This window comes from Salvelinus sp. IW2-2015, linkage group LG11, assembly GCF_002910315.2.
Source record: "Salvelinus sp. IW2-2015 linkage group LG11, ASM291031v2, whole genome shotgun sequence".
NCBI classification, from domain to species: Eukaryota; Metazoa; Chordata; class Actinopteri; order Salmoniformes; family Salmonidae; genus Salvelinus; species Salvelinus sp. IW2-2015.
In genome coordinates this window covers 25,738,964-25,763,634 of record NC_036851.1, presented here as the reverse complement: position 1 = coordinate 25,763,634, position 24,671 = coordinate 25,738,964, and the positions used below count along the sequence as shown (strand labels likewise).

The following is a 24,671-nucleotide window of genomic DNA, read 5'->3' as shown; positions in this document are numbered from 1 at the left end:
TACTTTTACTCAAGTATGATAATTGAGTACTTTTTCTACCACTGCAAGCACACACACTCTCAGAACTCCTACACACACGCACAGTCAATGCTGCTGTTCTAATATATACCATTGATTCCACTACCCACTTTATATTTGTAAATATATTATAAATACAGTCCATTATTACTATGCATACTACCTCTTCTATTACTTGTTATTTTTTACTTTTCAATATTATTATTGATAAAATGTAATGCATTGTTGAGGGAGCTAGCACATAAGCATTTTGCTGCACCTTTTATAACTGGCGGAGGGCTTTAACAGTATGTGGGTTCTTTTTATATCTTCCCTCTGCCCTGCTAGTGTATCAATCCCATTCTCAATGTGGTAATTACTGTTCAATCTAGCACATGTGTCTCTAGTATTTTAACAGTGACTGATGCAGCCTGCAAAGTCTCTTGTAGTCAGTTAGCTAGTGTAAAATTAGAATATATATGATTCCTATTTTCAGAATAAGACAGAGAGATGGAGGCATCAGTAGGAGCTAAGTTTGTGTGCAGTTATTAAACTGGTAGGAGATTCACACTCTGACCTCATACAACCCTATGGCTCCCAGCGCTCTATCATCTACTGCTTGAACGATCTCAATCAACCCATCTCTTTCCTCAGATGTCAGACGAGGGTACTGTGTCCAATTAACACAACAGCCAACCTACAATCACACCCTGCTGCCACAGACACATACCTTGACAAAAATGTCTGAAACAACCAGGAAACAATACACAGTATTGGACAGACCCTTCTGGCTCTGTGTCAAGGGCAAACTTAATTATTTATTGGATGTGATGCATTGACAGCAGCACATTAGGATACACAACTATATAAATTTAGTGTTGCATTGTTCCATGGTTGTTCAAAAGACTTCATTATATAGCGGAGATTAAATTTACATTGAATGCTCAAGCATTTTAATTAATGTGTATTTTTGATGGGGAGTTTTACATGAAATGCTTAAGGATTATAATGAATCTTTAATGTTGGTGGTTTCTTTTGCAATGAGGACCTGGGTATTAGCGATAACAAACAGCAAACACACTCCTGTCATGACTCATCATGACCCACTCTGTGTCGCCCAGCAACAAGTCAACCAGGGGACAGTCTAGAACACTCACAGTTATGAGTAGGACGGGTACAGTGTCGTCATGGGGATGGGTCAGCAACTGATAATTCGGTGTGGGATTCCATGGTAACAAAGCACATGGCCATAATGAGATTAATAGTGTTCTTTCTGTCTCGTTTCACTTTTACCGAGTAGAGGATTAGCTTTAGCTCTCTTAAAGGTGAATGGGAGGCCAATTACTCAGACACCCTGACCAAGATTCAACACTGATTTTTTTGTTTAGTTTCTGTGGTTGAAATGAAGTTTAATAGCACAGAGAAGCACAGACGCACTCAGCAACAATAAGTCAAGCAGTCGAAGTCCATTGTTTCCGACCTGTGACAGCCTTGCAATCGGGCAGAGTTTTGTTCCAGCAGTCCCAGTCAGATCAAAGCATTCAGAACCACAATGTTGGGATTTTGCAACCCTAAACCTAGCTTCTTGTCCACAACTCAGATCAACCCTAGTACTAAACCTAAACCTAGCTTCTTGTCCACAACTCAGATCAACCCTAGCACTAAACCTAACCCTAGCTTCTTGTCCACAACTCAGATCAACCCTAGCACTAAACCTAACCCTAACCCTAGCTTCTTGTCCAACAACTCAGATCAACCCTAGCACTAAACCTAACCCTAACCCTAGCTTCTTGTCCACAACTCAGATCAACCCTAGCACTAACCTAACCCTAGCTTTCTTGTCCACAACTCAGATCAACCCTAGCACAAAACCTAACCCTAACCTAGCTTCTTGTCCACAACTCAGATCAACCCTAGCACTAAACCTAACCCTAACCTAGCTTCTTGTCCACAACTCAGATCAACCTAGCCACTAAACCCTAACCCTAGCTTCTTGTCCACAACTCAGATCAACCCTAGCACAAAACCTAACCCTAAACCTAGCTTCTTGTCCATAACTCAGCCATCAATCTAGCACTAAACCTAACCCTAACCCTAGCTTCTTGTCCACAACTCAGATCAACCCTAGCACTAAACCTAACCCTAACCCTAGCTTCTTGTCCACAATTCATATCATATCAGACTATGAGACATCCCGAAAATCAGTCTTCTCACAAAATCGTCTGTAGCGTCCGAAAGGTTTGGCATACAAACTATTACAAGCACACAGTGGTGTAAAGTTCTTAAGTAAAAATACTTTTTTTGGGGTATCTGTACTTTACTTTACTATTCCTTCCGTGGCCTCCAACTGCTCTTAAACGCTAGTAAAACCAAATGCATGCTTTTCAACCGTTCGCTGCCCGCATCCGCCCACCCGACTAGCATCACTACTCTGGACGGTTCTGACTTAGAATATGTGGACAACTACAAATACCTAGGTGTCTGGCTAGACTGTAAACTCTCCTTACAGACTCATAGTAAACATCTCCAATCCAAAATTAAATCTAGAATCGGCTTCCTATTTCGCAACAAAGCCTCCTTCACTTGCCGCCAAACATACCCCCGTAAAACTTACTATCCTACCGATCCTCGACTTCGGCAATGTCATTTACAAAATAGCTTCCAATACTCTACTCAGCAAACTGGATGCAGTCTATCACAGTGCCATCCGTTTTGTCTCCAAAGCCCCTTATACCACCCACCACTGCGACCTGTATGCTCTAGTCGGCTGGCCCTCGCTACGTATTCGTCACCAGACCCACTGGCTACAGGTCATCACATCTATAAGTCTCTGCTAGGTAAAGCTCCGCCTTACCTCAGCTCACTGGTCACAATAACAACACGCACGTGCTTCAGCAGGTATATCTCACTGGTCATCCACAAAGCCAACACCTCGTTTGGCTGACTTTCCTTCCAGTTCTCTGGTGCCAATGACTGGGACAAATTGCAAAAATCGCTGAAGCTGGAGACTTATATTTCCCTCACTAACTTTAAACATCAGCTAACTGAGCAGCTAACCGATTGCTATAGCTGTACATAACCCATCTGTAAATAGCCCACCCATTCTACCTACCTCATCCCCATATTGTTTTTATTTACTTTTCTGCTCTTTTGCACACCAGTGTTTCTACTTGCACATCACCATCTGCTCATCTATCACTCCAGTGTTAATTTGCTAAATTGTAATTACTTCGCTACTATGGCCTATTTATTGCCTTACCTCCTCACGCCATTTGCACACACTGTATAGAGACTTTCCTTTTTTTCTATTGTGTTATTGACTGTACGCTTGTTTATTCCATGTGTAACTCTGTGTTGTTGTTTGTGTCGCACTGCTTTGCTTTATCTTGGCCACAGTTGTAAATGTGTCACAGTTGTAAATGAGAACGTGTTCTCAACTAGCTTACCTGGTTAAATCAAGATGAAAAAAATAATAATAATAAATTCAGATTTTTTATAACTTTTACTTTTACTCCACTACATGCCTAAAGCAAATATGTACTTGTTACTCCCATACATTTTTCCTGACACCCAAAAGTACAAGTTACATTTAGAATGCTCAGGCAGGACAGCAATATGGTCCAATTCACGCACCTATCAATATAACTCGTCATCCCTACTGCCTCTGATCTGGCGTAACGGTCTGGCCTACAAACTATTACAAGCACACAGTGGTGTAAAGTACCCTCCGAACGGTTTGGCCTAGGAAAAATATGTTGATCCCTCTATGGAAAGATAAGATCTCTTTTGTTCTATGACCCCCACAAGTGTCTTGTGACCTGTCTGAAGTCAGTACTGCCGATCTTCCAACTTCTGTCTGTAGCATCTGAACAGTTTGTGGAAAGGTAAGTGTCTCACGAACACATACTGTACATGTCAGTTGTTTTGCTCTAGGATGCCCACAGGCCTCATGTCTCGTCTGAAGTTCCCCCGGTACCAGTGGAAAAAAATCATGGAAGTATATGTGGAGACTGTTTAGTGACAAAAATAAGGGGTTAAATATGTTTATATATATATATATATATATATATATATATATATATATATATATATATATATATATATATATCCTGATCTTTCTTATATCTCTCAGATATACTAGGACAGACACTTCAGAACAAACTTCCTTTAGATGAGTTTTTGGGACTATCTGTTGTTCCATGTGGTGAATATGTTATTCAATGTGTTTGCATCGGCTAATAGCAGGAATGCCAAATACAATTTTTCATCAAATATATATTTTTTTGCCCTAACCTTAACCCTAGCCTCGGTGAACTTCAAGTGAAATGTATTAAATCTTACCTCAATCCAGGGATGGAGTGTGTAGCTCCAAGGCCACACCACGGATCAACCCGAGCACTAACCCTAACCTTAACCTTAGCTTCAATGAACTTCTGGTGAAATGGTTTAAAACATACCTAAATCCAGGGATGGAATGTATAGCTTCAAGGCCACACTCCGGATCAACCCAAACCATAGCTATTATCATACCCTAACCCCAACCTTAACCCAAACTACATGCCCACATTCTGGATAGACCCTAACCACAACCCTAACCCAAGCTTCATGTCCACACACATAGACCCTAACCCTATCCATTACTGTAACCCTAACCCTGTTTTGTTCAATTTCTATTAATTCCTACATTATTCACTGTGTTGTGTTCCGAATTGGAATGTGAAACATTCTGCAACATCCCAGGTGAGACAGGTCAGTTGTGTTAAACCCATTTTATTTATTCCCAGGTGAATCATGGCAGTGGACTCAGCACTGAGCCGTGCATACAGAGGGGTATTGCTTTTTCAGTCACTATTTGTATTATATGATTCAACATGACAAACAAGGATGATCCATCAATCTTTGCAAAAAGCTTGAATTTTGTTTGAGAGCAAATAGACCTAGGGCTCTATTTAATCTGTATTCCGGAAGTTCAGCGTTACAGCATGATTGAAATTTAAAGGCAATGTTCCTGCGTTAGTGGAGACAACATTCACGTTAAACACTGCATTTTTCGTCTTAATCGGAAATTACCTTAAAATATCTATTGAGCAATCTGTAACGATTCAGCGATACTGATTGACTAGAGCCCCTAATTTCAGACAGAGGTTAGTACATCCTGTTGTAGTGACCGTAGGTATGTACTGGTATAGAAAACAGTTGTAGTGACCATAGGTATGTACTGGTATAGAAAACAGTTCTAGTGACCGTAGGTATGTACTGGTATAGAAAACTGAAGGTTGTTTGTCAATTGATAGATCTAATAAAACATACTTTCATAAAATATGGAATTTCTATTGAAGTCCAGTGTTTAAAAAAAAAAGTGTCTCAGGAGAAAAATCTGGAAACATTATTGAAATGTCACCATAGTTAAACAATGCATATTCAGGGAATATAATGAGCTTCTTCTCTAATAAAAAGAGACATAGACCACTTATTCAGGAAATCAAACATAGGTGCATTAGAAAACCATTCTCTTGATTGCACAGTGGAACTAGGACCGTCAATAATATTGTTTTCAGAGTATATAGATAAAAACATTCCACATACAGCACTTTCCCTATTCCTTGTTTTGTCCTTACCACCACAGAGTCAAAACACTATAATCACAATGAGTCATCATCCATCCATCTGTTCTACAGTAGTTGTGAGCTACGCAGCTGTACCAGGGAGAGAACACAGTGCTTCTCTCCTAGGGTCCTTCGAACGTTTACTGTGTGAGATTGTGACTCCGTACAGTCTTTCATAGCCAAGTTGGAACTGGCCTCCTTCTCAGTGGAGGAGACTTGGAATTTCTGGTGAGTCAACTAGGTTGTTGCTGTTTGTCCACTGTCAGGTTCAGATCCAGGGTCTTCTTGTGCCATGTAAGTGGACAGGGGTCTGGGGCCGGTTCTCAGGGGAACCATAGGAGAAGCTGTGTGCTGGGGGACACAGCTCAGTGCTCCAGCCCCTGCCAGTCTCTCGCTTACTGTATGCTAGGCTATCACTCAGATCCATTGTAACGTATACTTAACTGATACATTAATATGAATAGAATCTCTCTTTGTATACAACAACATTTAAATCATTTGTGGAGATTAAGGCAGTCCATACATTTTTACAAACAAGACATGAAACATATCTGAATAGGAAAAACAAAGGCTATGGTACTCAAGTCCCTTCATATCCGTACTCTTGAAGTTTCAAACTCTCAAAGAAGAAGTCTTGAAAAGTTAACCAAATTGTCACCTGGACATTGTAGTTTCTCTGATAGTCATAGATCAATTCCCATGAGTTCCGACTAGGCCTCAGAAGCCTGGGCCTAGATTTGAAAATCGTCTGGCTGGAGAAGCCTTGAGGCTGAAGTTATACGTGCACCGAGGGCACACTTCTGTTGAGCACCTGGACACGCATCAGCTGTACACTGGTCATGATCTTCTTCTGGTGGCCCATCAGTGTCACCCCCAGCCTGTGGATATCCCTGTAGGACACACAGAGATGGGACAGAGTCACACATGAACACACTCATCAGACAGCCTAAATTACTCTTAAGCATCAATGACATGTGGATGATGTGATTGGAGAATGATGCTACGGCCTTGCCTCTCACCCTTGGTTCATGCCTATGACGTGGCCTAGGGTCAGGTAGCCTCCTGCAGCAAAATGGTCTTTGTATCGGCCCATCTTGATGGTGTCCAGCCACTCATCCACAGAACTACAGCTGCTGAAGTCTGGGATACTTCTGTCCATCATGGGAGGTGTGCCTAACCTGAGAGACAGAAAGAGAGAGAAGTGACAGAGAGAGAAAGAGTGAGAAAGAGAGAAAAGAGGAAGAAAAGGATATAGGACAAACACACAGACAGAAGGGAGAGGGGAGACATGAAGGGAGAGATGTGGAAAAAAAGAGGTGGAGAGGAAAAAAGGTGTTGAAATGCACTAGCAGCTAAGGCAGAAAAATCAATAGCTGTTAAAATGATAGAGAAGGGGTGGCTGCTCTGATTGCAGGATGGCTGGTTTGGCTAGATTAATACGGAGAAAAACCCTTAACACCCCCTCCTCCCCCTCTCCTCCTCTTCTCCTCATCCCTCCATCTCCCCGACATGCACCAGTAACTCTATGGGACCATGGATCTGAAAGAAGCAATTTAACACAGGTCCAACTCTAACTCGAGCCTCTCTTCACTCTGCTCTCTGATTCCCGGACTATCAATGTCAATATCACAGCCAGGCTCTTATTTAACAGAGCGCATGTCTATCAGAGATGAGCTTATTGGAAAACGAACAAGGCCGTTCTTAAGGCAACCTGTCTCCCTCGCATCACCTGGGGAAGTTTGAGGGAAACTTTGGGCTGTAACTTTATCCCACAGCTTATGTTTGACAGATGAGCTGAGAGTGGATTTGCAGCCCTTTGTCCAGACAATGGCTCCCAAGCAATCTGTATTGCCCAGGCGATGGTGGCCTAGCAGCCTGCTCACCTGCACAGCGTGTCCATGGACTTGAGGTGCTCTGGGTTCCGGATCAGCTTGTCTAAAACTGTAACGATCTGGCAGAACCGGGGCCTCTCGTTGCGGTCGTTCTGCCAGCAGTCCAGCATGAGAGTGTGTAGAGCACCTGAACAGCCCATAGGAGCAGGTAGCCTGTAGCCCTCCTCTACTGACTTTATCACCTATACACACACACACACACACACACACACACACACACACACACACACACACACAGAAAGAGAGATATGCAGGTATCATTACACACATGTTTTCTTATGAGTGTATGTGTGGTTTGCATGTACTATGTACTGTATGTGTGTGTGCATGTCCTCTCCAATCCACTCACATCTCTGTTGGTGAGGTTCCAGTATGGCCTCTCCCCATATGACATGACCTCCCACATGACCACGCCATAGCTCCACACGTCACTGGAAGAGGAGAACTTCCTGTAGGCAATGGCCTCCGGTGCTGTCCAGCGGATTGGAATCTTACCACCCTGAAGGGAACAGAAACGCACTACAACCAGAACTAGAACAACCACTGGTATCGCCACGGAATATAAAACAGAACCAGAACTAGAGAACTCGGGCTACAACAGTATTATAATCTAGTACATATTAGAGTTTTAGAATTGAGCTATCATTAAAGTGTGAACTCACGCTGGTGGTGTATGCTGCATCAGGATCGTCCTCCAGGACTCTGGACAGGCCGAAGTCAGACACCTTACACACCATGTTGCTGTTGACCAGAATGTTACGAGCTGCCAGGTCACGATGGATGTAGCCTAGGTCTGCCAGGTAGGTCATACCCGCCGCGATGCCACGCATCACGCCCACCAGCTGGATTATAGTGAACTGACCATCATGTTTCTGAGAGGAGGAGATGAGGAGGAGAGGAACGGGGATTGAGATTGAGAGAGATTGTAGTGTTAGTTAGAGGCATATTGATTGAGATTTCAGATGTCAAGTGCTTCAAAAACTATTTCTCTACAAGAGAAAGAAAGAGAGTGAGAGTGGGAGAGAGGGAGAGTGAGAGGGTATGGGAAAAAAATATGAAATCCTTATAAAAGCAACAAACCCTCAGGAAAGAGTCCAGAGATCCATTCTCCATGTACTCAGTGCTCTTATACACATCTAGATGTGTATAAGAGACAGGTGGGGGGAGGGTAAAATAGTAAGGGAGGGAGAGGAGGTGGGGCGGAGTAAGGTAGGGTGAATACAGGAAGGAGGGGGATAAGGCAAGGTAAGGGATGGAGGGGGGTAAGGGAGTACGGGATGGAGGGGCGTAAGGGAGTAAGGGGGTTATGGAGGGAAGGGGGGGATAAGGGAATAAGGGAGGGAGGGTGTAAGGTAGTAAGGGAGGAAGGGAGAGAGGAAGAGTTATTCCACAGTAACTATACAGGAGTAACTTACATCAGGTCGGCGTATGCATAGAAATAAGAATGAATAGAAAGGGCATCTCCATTCAAGTCAATGATGGCATAATGGGTGGACTGGCAGCCATTTTGAGTGTATCCATGCCAGGAAGTAAAAGCAGGAAGTGTACCCTTTAATCTGTGCTGTGATAACTGACATTACAAAAATACATTATATTGCAGGAGCCTTAGCATTATTTGAATGAACATTCTACATTACCATGGCAATCCAGCATCAGTTGATAGAACATTCCAAAATACCATGGAAATTATTGCATCACAATACCAGTCAGCCATTGTGAGTGTACCCAGGGTTAGAGCTTACAAGCCCATTCTATTAATTCTTATTTCTATGGGCGTATGTACTTTATTCTTGAATTGAATTCATACGCAGCAAAGACATTGAATTGCATCAAACTGAAAATGGAGTTGAATCAAATCATATGGAATCTTACTGCGTGTGACCACTCCCTCCAGGTGAATGACGTTAGGGTGGTCAAACTGGGCCATGATTGATGCCTCAGCCAGGAAGTCCCTCCTCTGCTTGTCACTGTATCCTGCTTTCAGTGTCTTCAAAGCCACCGGAATGTCTCTCTTCCCTGGGAGACGCATCTGCCCGTAACACACCTCCCCAAACTCACCTGCACACACACACACACGTTTAGGTGAACTCCTCCCCGACGACCACAATATAGACTAATCTATTCATTGAGTGATAGATTCATTCAAACAAAAATAAATTGTTTCCTAATCTCATCTCCTGCTTTGTGCTTTGAAAAGTCACAGAACACATCATTACATTCCTTCCCCTTTCCCTTTCTGTCTAATGTGTCTTATCAACAACTACAACCCTAAAGGTCATTGTTAACAGCCATGATTATAACGCCTGTGTGTTACCATGTCCTGCTGTGCCAGTGTGATGTTATTATTCCCTGTGTGTCTCTGTGTTTGATTGACAGCCCCATGCAACGCTCTGATTCCACTGTGCCATTCCTCTCCGCTGCACACCGCAGCCTTTACTTCAGCCATGATTTTCAGTTTACCTGACCCAATGATTTTCTCTATTCTGATCCTGGAAGCTTCAATTTCTCGGGCGAACTCGTGGACGGCCTGGCAAGGGTCCTCGTAGGTGTGTGGGTCGATGTAGAATCGCACGTCGGGGAATGACACTAAAATAAACAACATTAGCATCTGGTCACATACCACTGGATGGAAACAATATGCTACATGAGACTGTCACAGGAAAGCGAGGGAGAAAGAGAGAGAGGGGGAGAGAGACACAGAGAGAGAAAGAGAGAGAGAGAGAGAGGGGGAGATACAGAGAGAGACAGCGAGAGAAAATGGAGGGTGGGAGAGAGAGAGACAGAGGGAGAGGAGGGAGAGAGAGACTGCAGTACTGAGATTTTGTACCTCAATAAATCTGAATCAAACGGTAAGTGAACTGTGTACACTGAGGATGAAAATGATTGTATTTTATTTAACCTTTATTTAAACAGGCAAGTTAATGGAGTGAAGGCTGGGGGGGTATAATAAAACATGGCAATAAAAACAAACCAGTAATAATAATAATACAAACATACCATGGCCATTCTGGTAGTGCATCTTCTCCTCATCAGAGTCCTGGAAGGCCTTGCTATAGCCACAGTGTCTGTATATCAAACAGTACTTTAGAATAGTTTAGAGTCACACGGGGATACACCACACTTCTCACGGGTTTCCTCTCATTCTATCTTTCAGACTCCGCTTGAAAACGCTAACATGCATTGAAGTTGGAAATAATTAAATCCACAAATGATTTGTGGAAGATGTAAATTCTAGACATCAAAGGAGAGAAGGAGAGGGATACGTGAAAACATTAGCATTGTTATTTAACTAACATGAACAGCCATAATAATTAAACTGACTGTTTAGAAGTACAAAACTCAGCTGGGTCTGAACATTACCCATGCAGAAACTCTGGGAGATGACCTGACTTTCCACTGCTAACAAACACATGCCATAATCTAGAGTGAGAACTACTCTGGGCTATTTAAAAGCATTAGTGGAACATAGTTAGAGAGACTATTGTGGGACTGTTGGACTGAAAATAGACAGTTACTGTAGCACTGGAGCCTATGGGGGTAAAAAAATAAATCCATTTATCAGACTCTTTTATCAAATGCACCTTACAGTCATGCTTGCATACGTTATTTACGGATGGGTGGTCCCAGGAATCAAACCCACTATCTTGGAATGGCAAGAGCCATGCCCTACCAACTGAGCTACAGCGGACCTCAGAGGAGATTAGAGGTCATCCTATGGATATCAATGCATATGGGTATACAACATCAGAGACAGATTAAGGATAAAAATGAAAATACTAATATGAATGTTGATTATAAAAGAAATGAATCCTATAGAGACAATGGTATAATTTACTTGAACCCTTGTTAAGGTAGAGTAAAAAATATCCCACATACGTATATGAGTGACGTAGAGTCAGAGAGGACTCATCCACATCACGGGTAGTGGTGTAGTGTAAGAAAGGGTTGCCTTGCCGTTTCCTGCAGATGACGATGGCCAGGAAGGTGACCAGGCCCAGGAGACCAGCGCCATACAGATCCAATGATAGTCATAGTGTCGTGGCGCAGAGGAACTGGACACACAACAACACAACCAGTTTGTGTGAGTGTGTGTGTGTGTGTGTGTGTGTGTGTGTGTGTGTGTGTGTGTGTGTGTGTGTGTGTGTGTGTGTGTGTGTGTGTGTGTGTGTGGTGTGTGTGTGTGTGTGTGTGTGTGTGTGTGTTGTGTGTGTGTGTGTGTGTGTGTGTGTTGTGTTGTGTGTGTGCAGTGCTCTTTGAGGCTTAGGTCTGCAGCAGCAGCTTTCCTGACAGGGGTGGCCCTCACACAAAGCACAGATCTATAGCATTATGGGATTGTCTGAAGGCTTCCTGGTCCCACTGACATTCATGGCTCTTCAACCCAGCACCATTCTGTCCCTCATGAAAATATACTATAATATATTATGGTTTAAATACTGTAGTATTACTATATTTATATACTATAGTATTCACTGTAGTGTTTTTGCAGACATTACTGTAGTGTTCACAGCAGTGTGTTTGAAGACATTACTGTAGTATACCGTAGTATTTACTGTAGTGTTTTTGCATACATAACTGTAGTATGCTATAGTACTCATTGTAGTGTTTTGCAGACATGACCGTAGTATACTATAGTATTGTTTTTGTGGAATATACATTAGTATTTATTGTAGTGTTTTTTCTATAGTACTATAGTGAATACTATAGCATACTACAGTAGTCTGCAAAAACACTGCAGTAAATATTACAGTAAAGTCTGTAAAAACACTACAGATAGGTTGGCACCAATAGACACCAATAGAATACAAAGCACTTCTAAACCTAGTGAGAGATTTTACAAATGAAAATAGTGCTCCACTCTCCTTCTCTTACTTGCTTTCCCGGTCTGGATCTCCACATTCTGGCTGAAGCGTCCGCAGCCTGCTGAGGTTCTGGCCCGGACCTGAAAAATGTACCTGGTACCAGGCTTCAGGCCAGACACCAGGGCCGTGGTCCCCTTAGCCTTCAGGGTGGAATAACTTTGCTGCTCCTTATCCTGGTGGAGGAGAGCTGATAAAGACAGGCTGTACAAGCAGTGTTGATATTGCAGATTTATCCAGTAGTAACCCCAGGAGCTTGCACAGATTAAGATAACAACACAGCAGCCACACTAATCTGTCTGTACTATCCAGGCATGTGTGTGTGTATGACACTATTCACTCTATAAACACAACCTCAAGTCTCCAGTGACCACCCCCACTGTGGGGATCCTGGTCTGTGTGTGTGTTGCTCAGATCTCTCTTACCTCATTAGCTGTGTGTCAGGGCATGCAGAACCACGAAGCAATTAACTTGTTTTCGCTGCTAGGCTGTCACTTTCACGAATCAATCAGCATACATAAACACAGACAGAGAGAGACATACATGCATATATGTATCTACTGTATGTATCTACTGTATGTATCTACTGTATGTATCTACTGTATGTATGTACGTATGTTTGTATGTATGTATGTATCTACTATACCTTCTCATAGTATTTGATGTCATACTCTAGTATGACTCCATTGGGCTGGTCAGGCTCGTGCCACTGCAGAGTGACGCTGTTCTGACTGGCGTTCTCCTGGCGAATGGCGATCACCTGGGAAGGGGCTGAACAGAAAGCAGGAAACAGGAAGTACAGAAACAATTTTTTATTTATTTATTAGAAAACCAGAACATACATACATCAATGTTCCATGGAGCCCAACTACAAAACGTCAATATATGTCAAAACAAGTATTCAGACCCCTTGACTTTCTAGACATTTGGTTACATTACAGTCTTATTCTAAAATGGATTACATTGTCCCCCCCTTATCAATCGACACACAATACCCCATAATGACAAAGCAAAAACAGTTTTTTATACATTTTGGCAAATTTATTCAACATTAAAACTGAAATATTACATTTACATAAGACTTCAGACCCTTTACTCAGTACTTTGTTGAAACAACTTTACAGCCTCAAGTCTTCTTTGGTATGACGCTACTGTCACACCCTGACCTTAGAGAGTATTTTTATTTCTCTATTTGGTTAGGTCAGGGTGTGATTAGGGTGGGCATTCTATGTTTTCTATTTCCTTGTTTTTGGCCGAGTGTGGTTCCCAATCAGAGGCAGCTGTCTATCGTTGTCTCTGATTGGGAATCATACTTAGGCAGCCTTTTTCCGTTTCTGTTTAGTGTCTGCACCTGACAGAACTGTTTTGGTTTTTTACTTTGTTATTTTGTTCGATTGTTTTTGTGAAATAAAATATCATGAACACTTACCACGCTGCGCTTTGGTACATGCCTTCCGAGGAGAGACGTTACAGCTACAAGCTTGGCACACCTGTATTTGGGGAGTTTCTCCCATTCTTCTCAGCAGATCCTTTCAAGTTCTGTCAGGTTGGATGGGGAGCGTCGCTGCACAGCTATTTTCAGGTCTCTCCAGAGATGTTCAATCGGGTTCAAGTCCGGGCTCTGGCTGGGCCACTCAAGGACATTCAGAGACTTGTCCAGAAGCCACTCCTGTGTTGTCTTTGCTGTGTACTTAGGGTCATTGTCCTGTTGGAAGGTGAACCTTCGCCCCAGTCTGGAGCAGGTTTTCATCAAGGATCTCTCTATACCTTGCTCCGTTCATCTTTCCCTTGACCCTGACTAGTCTCCCAGTCCCTGCCGCTGAAAACCATCCCAACAGCATGATGATGCCAACACCATGCTTCACCGTATTGATGGTGCCAGGTTTCCTCCAGACGTGACGCTTGGCATTCAGACCAAATAGTTCAATCTTGGTTTCATCATACCAGAGAATCTTGTTTCTCATGGTCTGATAATCCTTTAGGTGCCTTTTGGCAAACTCCAAGCAGGCTGTCATGTGCCTTTTACTGAGGAGTTGCTTCCGTCCGGCCACTCTACCATAAAGGCCAGATTGATGGAGTGCTGCAGAGATGGTTGTCCTTCTGAAAGGTTCTCCCAGAAGGAGCGTGACCATCGGGTTCTTAGTCACCTCCCTGACCAAGGCCCTTTTCCCCAATTGCCAGCTCTCGGAAGACTTCTTCCATTTAAGAATGATGGAGGCCACTGTGTTCTTGGGGACCTTCAATGCTGCAGACATTTTTGGTACCCTTCCCCAGATCTGTGCCTCGACACAATCCTGTCTCGGAGCTCTACTGACAAGTCCTTTGACCTTATGGTTTTTGCTCTAACATGGACTGTCAACTGTGGGACTTTATATAGACAGGTGTGTACCTTTCCATGTCATGTCCAAACAATTCAATTTACCACAGGTAGACTCCAATCAAGTTGTAGAAACATCTGAAGAATGATCAATGGAAACAGGATGCACCTGTTTCGAGTCTCATAGCAAAGGGTCGGAAAACTTATGTAAATAAGGTATTTCTGTTTTTTATTTGTAATACATTTTTGTCTTTGCCATTATCGGTTATTGGTTGCAAGTAGATGAGGTAAATGTTTTGTTTAATCCATTTTAGAATAAGGCTGTAACATAACAAAATGTTGAAAAAGTCAAGTGGTCTGAATACTTTCTGAATGCACTGTATGTACTGTATCATGCAGCCTAGCTGTTGAGATGTTATTTTTAATGTGTAAACTGTATGTGTTTGATCCACAGGTAAAACAACCTAGATGCATACATTTATATGTTTTAAATCGATACAGGTGTCCCCTACCTGCCTGGTTCGTGGTGATGTTGACAGATATGAAGGGCGCTGGCTCATTGCTTAGGTGAGTCACGGCATTCATCGCAAGGATACGGAAGGTATAGTTGGCGTGGGCAACCAGGTTTAGAACGGTAACCCAGGGTTCGGTCAGCGAGCTCTGCCGGGGAACAAACCGCACCGGGACCACCCCAGAGCGGTCCACCGTTCCTCCACCCCCTCCTCCCATCCCCTCTCCCCCACTGGTTGAACCCATCCCTGCTGTACAGTCCTCACACTGCCCCCCCTCCCCAGAACACTTCTGACAGAGCAAACTGTACAGCAGGTCACTGCGACCCCCCGAGTCCATCGGTCGACCCCACTCCAGATTCACTGACGTACCGTTAACCGACGATATCATGTTTACTGGAGCTGTTGGGGGGCCTAAGTAGAGGATAGAGAGAAAAAGAGATGGAGGAGAAAAATTTGAAGGGAGAAGAGAGAGAAAGTGGTGTATATTTTCATGTGTTTCTTCATGACTAGCACCTGAACCAGTGGAATGTGCTTCTATTTTCTCTTTCAGATGTTTATGTTCATCTGGTGTTTAGAGAGGCCCTCTAAAAGGGAAATTCAAATAAATAATCATAGAAAAGTAGCATATGCCCAATTAACCAAATCACACAGGTCACCCAGGCCATGTGTGAGAGAGGTGGACCTACATGTGTAGTGGATTATTCAGTCTGTGTGTGTGCATAACTGTGTGCGTTTGTGAGTTATGTACTTGTGCAGGGTGCAGCAGGGGGGTCTGTAAGGGCCCTGTAGTGGCTGGAGTCACAGGGGCAGTAGAGGGCAGCTCTGGTCTCTGAGTGGCTTTGTAGAGGACACCTCCCACACAACCCATCACCTGCCATTGGCTTATAGAAACCCACCTCACACGCTGCATGGGAAAGAGAGGGTTGGAGAGAGAAGGGGGAAGAGAGAGGGGGGAAGAGAGAGGGGGGAGAGAGAGAGGGAGAGAGCAAAGTGGAGAGAGAGAAATAAAGGGAGAGAGGGGGAGAGAGAGACTATTTGCACATCATTACAACTCTATAATATTACATTTTTGTAAGTGTAATGCTCACTGATAATGTTTTACCATTTTACCATTGAGCAGTTAATACAATGTGATTTATAGATTAGTCAGCTTCGCCTTTAAAGTCGGCTTGCGGCTGAACGTAGACAGACTTAAGACTACTGATGACTATTGTTTATTAGACTATTGTTAATTTATCGTTTGTTTATTATCTATTTCACTTGCTTTGGCAATGTAGACATACGTTTCCCATGCCAATAAAGCCCTTAAATTGAATTTGAAAATTGAAATTGAGAAGGGAAGGGAGAGAGTGGAAAGAAAGGAGAGAGAAACAAAAATGTATATGAATACGCATAATAATCTTGGAAAATATTATTCTTTGGTCCACCCCATTATTTCTAGGGAAACTCCAACAGTCAATATGTAATTGGAACCCTGCATAGACTCACTGACTGGAGAGGAGGGAGAAGAAAGTTAGACTTTTACACACACATTTGGGCCAAAGAGTCAGTGCACTGTTCATACTCCCGTAGGATAATCTAAATGTAGACCACGTTTCAACCTTATTCAGCACACAGACTACATATTAACTTTCAATAATACAGGCTCCACTGATAAATGATGGTTTATGTGGCAGGTGAAACAGAAATATCTGGCAACATCATGGTTTCATCGTGCCTCCTCAGTAAAAAAAGAAAAAAGCTTACCAACACGTCTCTGCTCTGTAAAGGATGCAACAAGATCTCATGGTTTTTCCAATTTGACTTCAGATTCTGATGTTTTTCCACATTTCTCCAAATTTCAAAGTTGCTCCAAACGTCAGATTTCTTGGTGTTTTTGACACCCTGGCTTGACTCCTCCTGCTCAGCATCATTACATTTCCCCAACCTCAAATGTAAAGTCGCTCCAAACGTTACATTTAGAAATGAAAGGTTAAGGTTTTGGATAGGGTTAAAACATTAACCCTTTATACTCGTGGGAATTGGCCTATATGGACTGGGATACATTGAAATGTTTCTTACAGAAGAAATGCATATGCATAAGCATGATAGCAATTGAAATGGAACAGTTTCGAAATAGTGGAAACATTATTAGACCAAAGATGAGGACACTACACTGTTGATTTTATGTGCATGTTATATTTACTATACTTTTTGCTGCGTTTGTTGATAACGAAAACTGACAATATTCTGGATACACTTAGTAGCATAATAAGAATATTCCTGGAAAATATGGGGTACGTGTAACATAAGACAAAAAAATGACAAGGGTCTGAATGAGAGGAGTAAGTGGTGTCTCCAAGTGGCCACACACCTCTCCAAGGAGTTCCTAAGTAATTCCAATACATTTTTATGACTCAAAGAAGAGTCATCAACAATAAGGTGCTTCATTGAACCCTCCTAGCTGTGCCATTGAGGGACTAGAGCAAGCACTCTTGTTTTGTTGTTTTGCATCCCCGCCATCCCACAATTACTGTTGTTGTTTACGGCCCATTATAAACCGCAATCTGGGTCAGGTGGCATCATTTGAAAGCTTGTTCAATTGCCAACATAACCAGCTAAGTTCTAAAATATGATCTTTCACAGGGCAATTCAGTTAAACAGACTGTAATATTGGTGCACATAGAAAGGAGTCATACGTGTGTTTAGGTGCATGGTTTGGGATAGGGTTAAATCAAAGAAATTAAACATTTGTGTCTACCACTTCAGATCCGGAGTCATGGGATTAAGCCCATCCACCACCCCCGTCCACTTCATGGTAATAGTGCTCGCTGTTGCCCCTAGTGGGCTGCTTTAAAGGCATTTCCCGACATCCTCACGACATGGGCAGACGTCCAATTTCGAAGTCAATCTCGAGCGATCTGCCAGAAGGATGACCATCCAAAACCTCATTTTGACCATTATTTAAAAAAATACAGAATATGGATCACAAAAAATGTGTGTGTTACTATATTGTATTACTGTATTGTACAGCACTCAATGTTGTTGATTATATTTCTTTATGCCTTTCCGTAATTTACTAAAGTCTCTCAATACCCCTTAATTTTACTGCAGTGTGCTAAAAAAAGTGATGCTTAATTATAAAACCCTCTTAGGCCTCACTCCCCCCTATCTGAGATATACTGCAGCCCTCATCCTCCACATACAACACCTGTTCTGCTAGTCACATTCTGTTAAAGATCCCCAAAGCACACACATCCCTGGGTTGCTCCTCTTTTCAGTTTGCTGCAGCTGGCGACTGGGACGGGCTGCAACAAACATTCAAACTGGACAGTTTTATCTCAATCTCTTCATTCAAAGACTCAATCATGGACACTCTTACTGACAGTTGTGGCTGCTTTACGAGGTGTATTGTTGTCTCTAACTTCTTGCCCTTTGTGCTGTTGTCTGAGCCCAATAATATTTGTACCATGTTTTGTGCTGCTTCCATGTTGTGTTGCTACCATGTTGTTGTCATGTTGTGTTGCTACCATGTTGATGTCATGTTGTGTTGCTACCATGGTGTGTTGTGATGCGCTCTTGCTATGTTGTTGTCTTAGGTCTCTATTTATGTAGTGTTGTCTCTCTTGTCGTGATGTGTGTTATGTTCCTATATATACAGTGGGGAGAACAAGTATTTGATACACTGCTGATTTTGCAGGTTTTCCTACTTACAAAGCATGTAGAGGTCTGTAATTTTTATCATAGGTACACTTCAACTGTGAGAGACGGAATCTAAAACAAAAATACAGAAAATCACATTGTATGATTTTTAAGTAAATAATTAGCATTTTATTGCATTTGTATCAAATACTTGTTCTCCCCACTGTATATATATTTTTTATCCCAGCACCCGTCCCCGCAGGAGGCCTTTTGCCTTTTGGTAGGCCGTCATTGTAAATAACAATTTGTTCTTAACTGACTTGCCTAGTTAAATAAAGGTTTAATAAAAATAAAAAAAAATAAAAAATCACGGTCTTAAACAAATGTACTTTGAAACAAAAGTATACACCTCACATGGTTATGGGCTAAAAAAAGAAGACACCTGTACCATGTCAGACATAGAGTTGAGATGTATTACATTTTGAGTGTGCATCCCAATATTAAACTTTGTATACATCACAATATAACAAAACAGTTTGACATAGAAACACAAGAATTTAGGCGTAAAAAAATAAAAGTTGATTAATTCTGAAATTCTGAAAAATATTAATAACATTCCACCCATGAGGCCACTGTAATGGGCCCTAGGTGTAGCTGGTGTAGAGAGTCAGGCGCAGGACAGCAGATATGAGTAATCAAACGTGCTTTACTCAAAAGGTAAAATATACAAAGTAACAAATACACATACACCCTGACAGACCGAAAATACAAAATAAACAATCACTCACAAAAACCATGGGGGGAACAGAGGGTTAAATAATGAATAGGTGATTGTGGGATTGAAAACAGGTGTGTGAAACAAAGACAAAACAAATGGAAAATGAAAAGTGGATCGGCGGTAGCTAGAAAGCCGGTGACGTCGACAGGCGAACGCCGCCCGAACAAGGAGAGGGACCGACTTCGGCGGAAGTCGTGACAGCCACTAGGTCATTTGATTGCAGGAAAGGGCTACATTAACAATGAACCCTGACAGTAAGAGTGCCAGTACTGATGCTGAATATACCATCTGGAACACACAGACAGACAGTTTGGAAACAAACAGATTAACAGACGGGGCTGATACGCACCTCTCTCTTACGTCAGTGTCCCCCAGGGAACCGGAAACTATTTCTATTTGCAATATTATTCCCACACTGTTTTCTCTCTTCCTTTTTTCCCCATTAATCCCTCCATCCCTTGATGTTTTTTGTGAGGCTCCTGAGTTGAAAAGCTGGTCATGATAAACATTGGAATAGCTCGCTCATCAAGGAGGGATGCGGCTAGCACTTTGAAGTCTCTGACAGATTTACCAGGAGCATGCACACATTCACACACAGTTCGAAATAACGATAATACTATACACATGTCACACACCACATGCACTCAAGAACACACACACACGCACACAAATAATAGAAGCAGTAAAACTATAAACGCAGTAGCACCCACACACACACACAGATACAGTGGGGAGAACAAGTATTTGATAACCTATTTATTTGTTATCTATTTATTGAGAAAAGTATTTCTCCACCCTCTCCGAGCTGGGCATCTCCGGCGCGGCCCACGCTTGGATTGCGTCCTACCTGACAGGTCGCTCCTACCAGGTGGCGTGGCGAGGAGAAACCTCTGGTTTCCGCACCCACGTGCTCTCACCACTGGTGTCCCCCAGGGCTCTGTTCTAGGCTCTCCTATTCTCGCTATACACAAGTCACTTGGCTCTGTCATATCCTCACATGGTCTCTCCTTCATTGCTATGCAGACGACACACAATTAATCTTCTCCTTTCCCCCCTCTGATAACCAGGTGGTGAATCGCCCCTCTGCATGTCTGGCAGACATATCAGTGTGGATGACGGATCACCACCTCAAGCTGAACCTCGGCAAGACGGAGCTGCTCTTCCTCCCGGGGAAGGACTGCCCGTTCCATGATCTCGCCATCACGGTTGACAACTCCATTGTGTCTCCTCCCAGAGTGCTAAGAACCTTGGCGTGATCCTGGACAACACCTGTCGTTCTCAACTAACATCAAGGCGGTGACCCGTTCCTGTAGGTTCATGCTCTACAATTCGCAGAGTACGACCCCTGCCTCACGCAGGAAACGGCGCAGGTCCTAATCAGGCACTTGTCATCTCCCGTCTGGATTCTGCAACTCGCTGTTGGCTGGGCTCCCTGCCTGTGCCATTAAACCCTACAACTCATCCAGAACGCCGCGCCCGTCTGGTGTTCAACTTTCCCAAGTTCTCTCACGTCACCCCGCTCCTCCGCTCTCTCCACTGGCTTCCAGTTGAAGCTCGCATCCGCTACAAGACCTGGTGCTTGTCTACGGAGCTGTGAGGGGAACGGCACCTCCGTACCTTCAGGCTCTGATCAGGCCCTACACCCAAACAAGGCACTGCGTTCATCCACCTCTGGCCTGCTCGCCTCCCTACCTCTGAGGAAGTACAGTTCCCGCTCAGCCCAGTCAAAACTGTTCGCTGCTCTGGCACCCAATGGTGGAACAAACTCCTCACGACGCCAGGTCAGCGGAGTCAATCACCACCTTCCGGAGACACCTGAAACCCCACCTCTTTAAGGAATACCTAGGATAGGATAAAGTAATCCTTCTAACCCTCCCCCCCCTTAAAAGAGTTAGATGCACTATTGTAAAGTGGTTGTTCCACTGGATATCATAAGGTGAATGCACCAATTTGTAAGTCGCTCTGGATAGAGCGTCTGCTAAATGACTTAAATGTAAATGTAAATGTAATAACCTGCAGAATCGGCAGGTTTTCCTACTTACAAAGCATGTAGAGGTCTGTAATTTTTTCATAGGTACACTTCAACTTGAGAGACGGAATCTAAAAAAAATCCAGAAAATCACATTGTATGATTTTTAAGTAATTATTTGCATTTTATTGCATGACATAAGTATTTGATACATCAGAAAAGCAGAACTTATATTTGGTACAGAAACTTTGTTTGCAATTACAGAGATCATACTTTCCTGTAGTTCTTGACAGGTTTGCACACACTGCAGCAGGGATTTTGGCCCACTCCTCCTACAGATCTTCTCCAGATCCTTCAGGTTTCGGGGCTGTCGCTGGGCAATACGGACTTTCAGCTCCCTCCAAAATTTTCTATTGGGTTCAGGTCTGGAGACTGGCTAGGCCACTCCAGGACCTTGAGATGCTTCTTCGGAGCCACTCCTTAGTTGCCATGGTTGTGTGTTTCGGGTCGTTGTCATGCTGGAAGCCCAGCCACGACCCATCTTCAATGCTCTTACTGAGGGAAGGAGGTTGTTGGCCAAAGATCTCGCGATACATGACCCTATCCATCCTCCCCTCAATACGGTGCAGTCGTTCTGTCCACCTTTGCAGAAAGCATCCCAAAAGAATGATGTTTCCACCTCCATGCTTCACGGTTGGGATGGTGTTCTTGGGGTTGTACTCATCCTTCTTCTTCCTCAAAACACGGCGAGTGTAGTCATGTGGTCTCATCAGACCACATGACCTTCTCCCATTCCTCCTCTGGATAATCCAGATGGTCATTGGCAAACTTCAGACGAGCCTGGACATGTGCTGGCTTGAGCAGGGGGACCTTGCGTGCGCTGCAGGATTTTAATCCATGACGGCGTAGTGTGTTACTAATAGTTTTCTTTGAGACTGTGGTCCTAGCTCTCTTCAGGTCATTGACCAGGTCCTGCCGTGTAGTTCTGGGCTGATCCCTCACCTTCCTCATGATCATTGATGCCCACGAGGTGAGATCTTGCATGGAGCCACAGACCGAGGGTGATTGACCGTCATCTTGAATAATTGCTCCAACAGTTGTTGCCTTCTCACCAAACTGCTTGCCTATTGTCCTGTAGCCCATCCCAGCCTTGTGCAGGTCTACATTTGTGCCCTGATGTCCTTACAAGGCTCTCTGGTCTTGGCCATTGTGGAGAGGTTGGAGTCTGTTTGATTGAGTGTGTGGACAGGTGTCTTTTATACAGGTACGAGTTCAAACAGGTGCAGTTAATACAGGTAATGAGTGCAGAACAGGTGCAATGGTTCTCTAAAGTAGAACCAGAAGCAGACCTGGACAAGGAGAGTAAGACGAAGGGGAGTATTTATTTACAAGTTTAAATGTAGTGATAGAAAAATCCATGTAGCGGAGCGGGCAGCAGAGGTGAGTTGATGGAATTGAGTAAGCAGATCCAAGGAAGTAACTGAAGTCACCGACGACCAGGTAGGGATGGGATGAGTGTTCGGGTGAATGACTGTAGACGAAAAAAACGGAGGTAAGTTCAAGGCAAGCAAGACGTACAAAACAACTAAACAAACTCTATCAAACTGGAGGCTGATACGCTGGCACAACATACTGTTCATGGCTAACGATCCGGCAGGGAATGGATGTCAGGTCAGCGCTTATGAAGTGGAGGGGTGATGATCAGGACCAGGTGTGCAGATAGCTGATGGGATACAGGTGCGGGTACTCAGAGATCCTCCAACTAGCTTCGCCCGGCAACCAGACAGGGTGCGTTCCAGGACACCGGAAAAAACACTCCAGGACAGAACACAGGCAAAAACAGACTCAGGAAGCGGGATTCGTGACAGTACCCCCCCTCCGACGAACTCCACCGGGCGTACTACCCGGAGCGCCAGGGTGAAGGCGGTAGAAGTCACGAAGCAGGTCAGCATCAAGGATCTGACGCCGAGGAATCCAACTCCTCTCCTCTGGACCATATCCTTCCAATCCACAAGATACTGGAACCCTCGACCCCGCCGTCTGGAGTCCATGATGCGGCGCACCGTGTAGGCAGGACCACCTCCGATCATCCGAGGGGAGGGGACGAGGAGGAGGGGCAACAGAGGACTGAGGAGAACCGGCTTGAGGCAGGAGACATGAAAGGTGGGGTGTACTCTAAGCGTTTGCAGGCAACTTGAGTCGAACCACAACAGGATTAATGATTCTCTCTACCACAAACGGACCAATGAACTTCTGTGACAGTTTCTTCGACTCAGTCCGTAGAGGAAGATCCCGTGTAGCCAACCAAACCTTATTCTCCACCGGTATAAGCGGGAGCAGGAATACGGCGACGATTCGCCTGGATCTGATACCGGTCCGAAACTCTAGGAGGGCCTTCCTGGCCCGATGCCAGGTCCGGTGGCAACGACGATGTGGGCCTGGACAGAGGGAACCGAGAGATCCTCTCCTGAGAAGGAAACAAGGGAGGTTGGTAACCATACAGGCACTGGAAGGGAGACATCCCAGTTGCAGATGAAGGGAGAGTATTATGGGCATACTCGACCCAGGGTAACTGAGAGGACCAAGAGGTGGGATCAGAGGAGACAAGACAGCGCAGCGTGGACTCCATCTTCTGGTTGGCTCTCTCCGCCTGACCATTAGATTGGGGTGAAAACCAGATGTGAGACTGACTGTAGCTCCAATGGCCAAACAGAAAGATCTCCAGACAGCAGAGGTAAACTGAGGACCACGGTCAGAAACAATGTCACTGGGCAATCCGTGGACCCTGAAAACCTCCCTAACAAGGATCTCGGACGTCTCAGTGGCAGATGGAAGCTTGGAGATGGGGACAAAGTGAGCGAACTTACGAATCTGTCACAATGGCCAGAATGACCGTGTTCCCAACAGAAGAGGGCAACCCTGTGACAAAGTCCAGGGCCAGATGCGACCAAGGTCGCCGGGGAATAGGTAGGGGGTGAAGAAGCCCAGAGCTGGGCTGATTGGTACTTTTATTCTGGCACAAACAGGACAAGCGGCAACAAACCTCCGGGTATCTTCTCCCATGGCAGGCCACCAAAATCGTCTGCGCAGTAGCGCATAGTCCGGGCAACGCCAGGGTGGCAG

At 44.0% G+C, this 24,671-nt stretch overlaps 1 protein-coding gene across 1 annotated transcript in view; it reads right to left on the bottom strand.

The window, feature by feature from the left end:
* Positions 1 to 4,749: 4,749 nt before the first annotated feature.
* LOC111970039 (ephrin type-A receptor 8-like) overlaps positions 4,750 to 24,671 on the bottom strand; it is a 165,440-nt gene continuing 145,518 nt past the window's right edge. The window contains 17 exon segments of the mRNA XM_023996525.2: positions 4,750 to 6,493; positions 6,623 to 6,781; positions 7,487 to 7,677; positions 7,845 to 7,994; positions 8,158 to 8,367; positions 8,576 to 8,618; positions 8,887 to 8,905; positions 9,368 to 9,553; positions 9,956 to 10,081; positions 10,493 to 10,560; positions 11,372 to 11,490; positions 11,493 to 11,518; positions 11,521 to 11,547; positions 12,365 to 12,527; positions 12,998 to 13,122; positions 15,181 to 15,591; positions 15,929 to 16,084. Of these exon segments, the coding sequence (XP_023852293.2) occupies positions 6,379 to 6,493; positions 6,623 to 6,781; positions 7,487 to 7,677; positions 7,845 to 7,994; positions 8,158 to 8,367; positions 8,576 to 8,618; positions 8,887 to 8,905; positions 9,368 to 9,553; positions 9,956 to 10,081; positions 10,493 to 10,560; positions 11,372 to 11,490; positions 11,493 to 11,518; positions 11,521 to 11,547; positions 12,365 to 12,527; positions 12,998 to 13,122; positions 15,181 to 15,591; positions 15,929 to 16,084 (2,294 nt within the window). The 3' untranslated portion in view covers positions 4,750 to 6,378.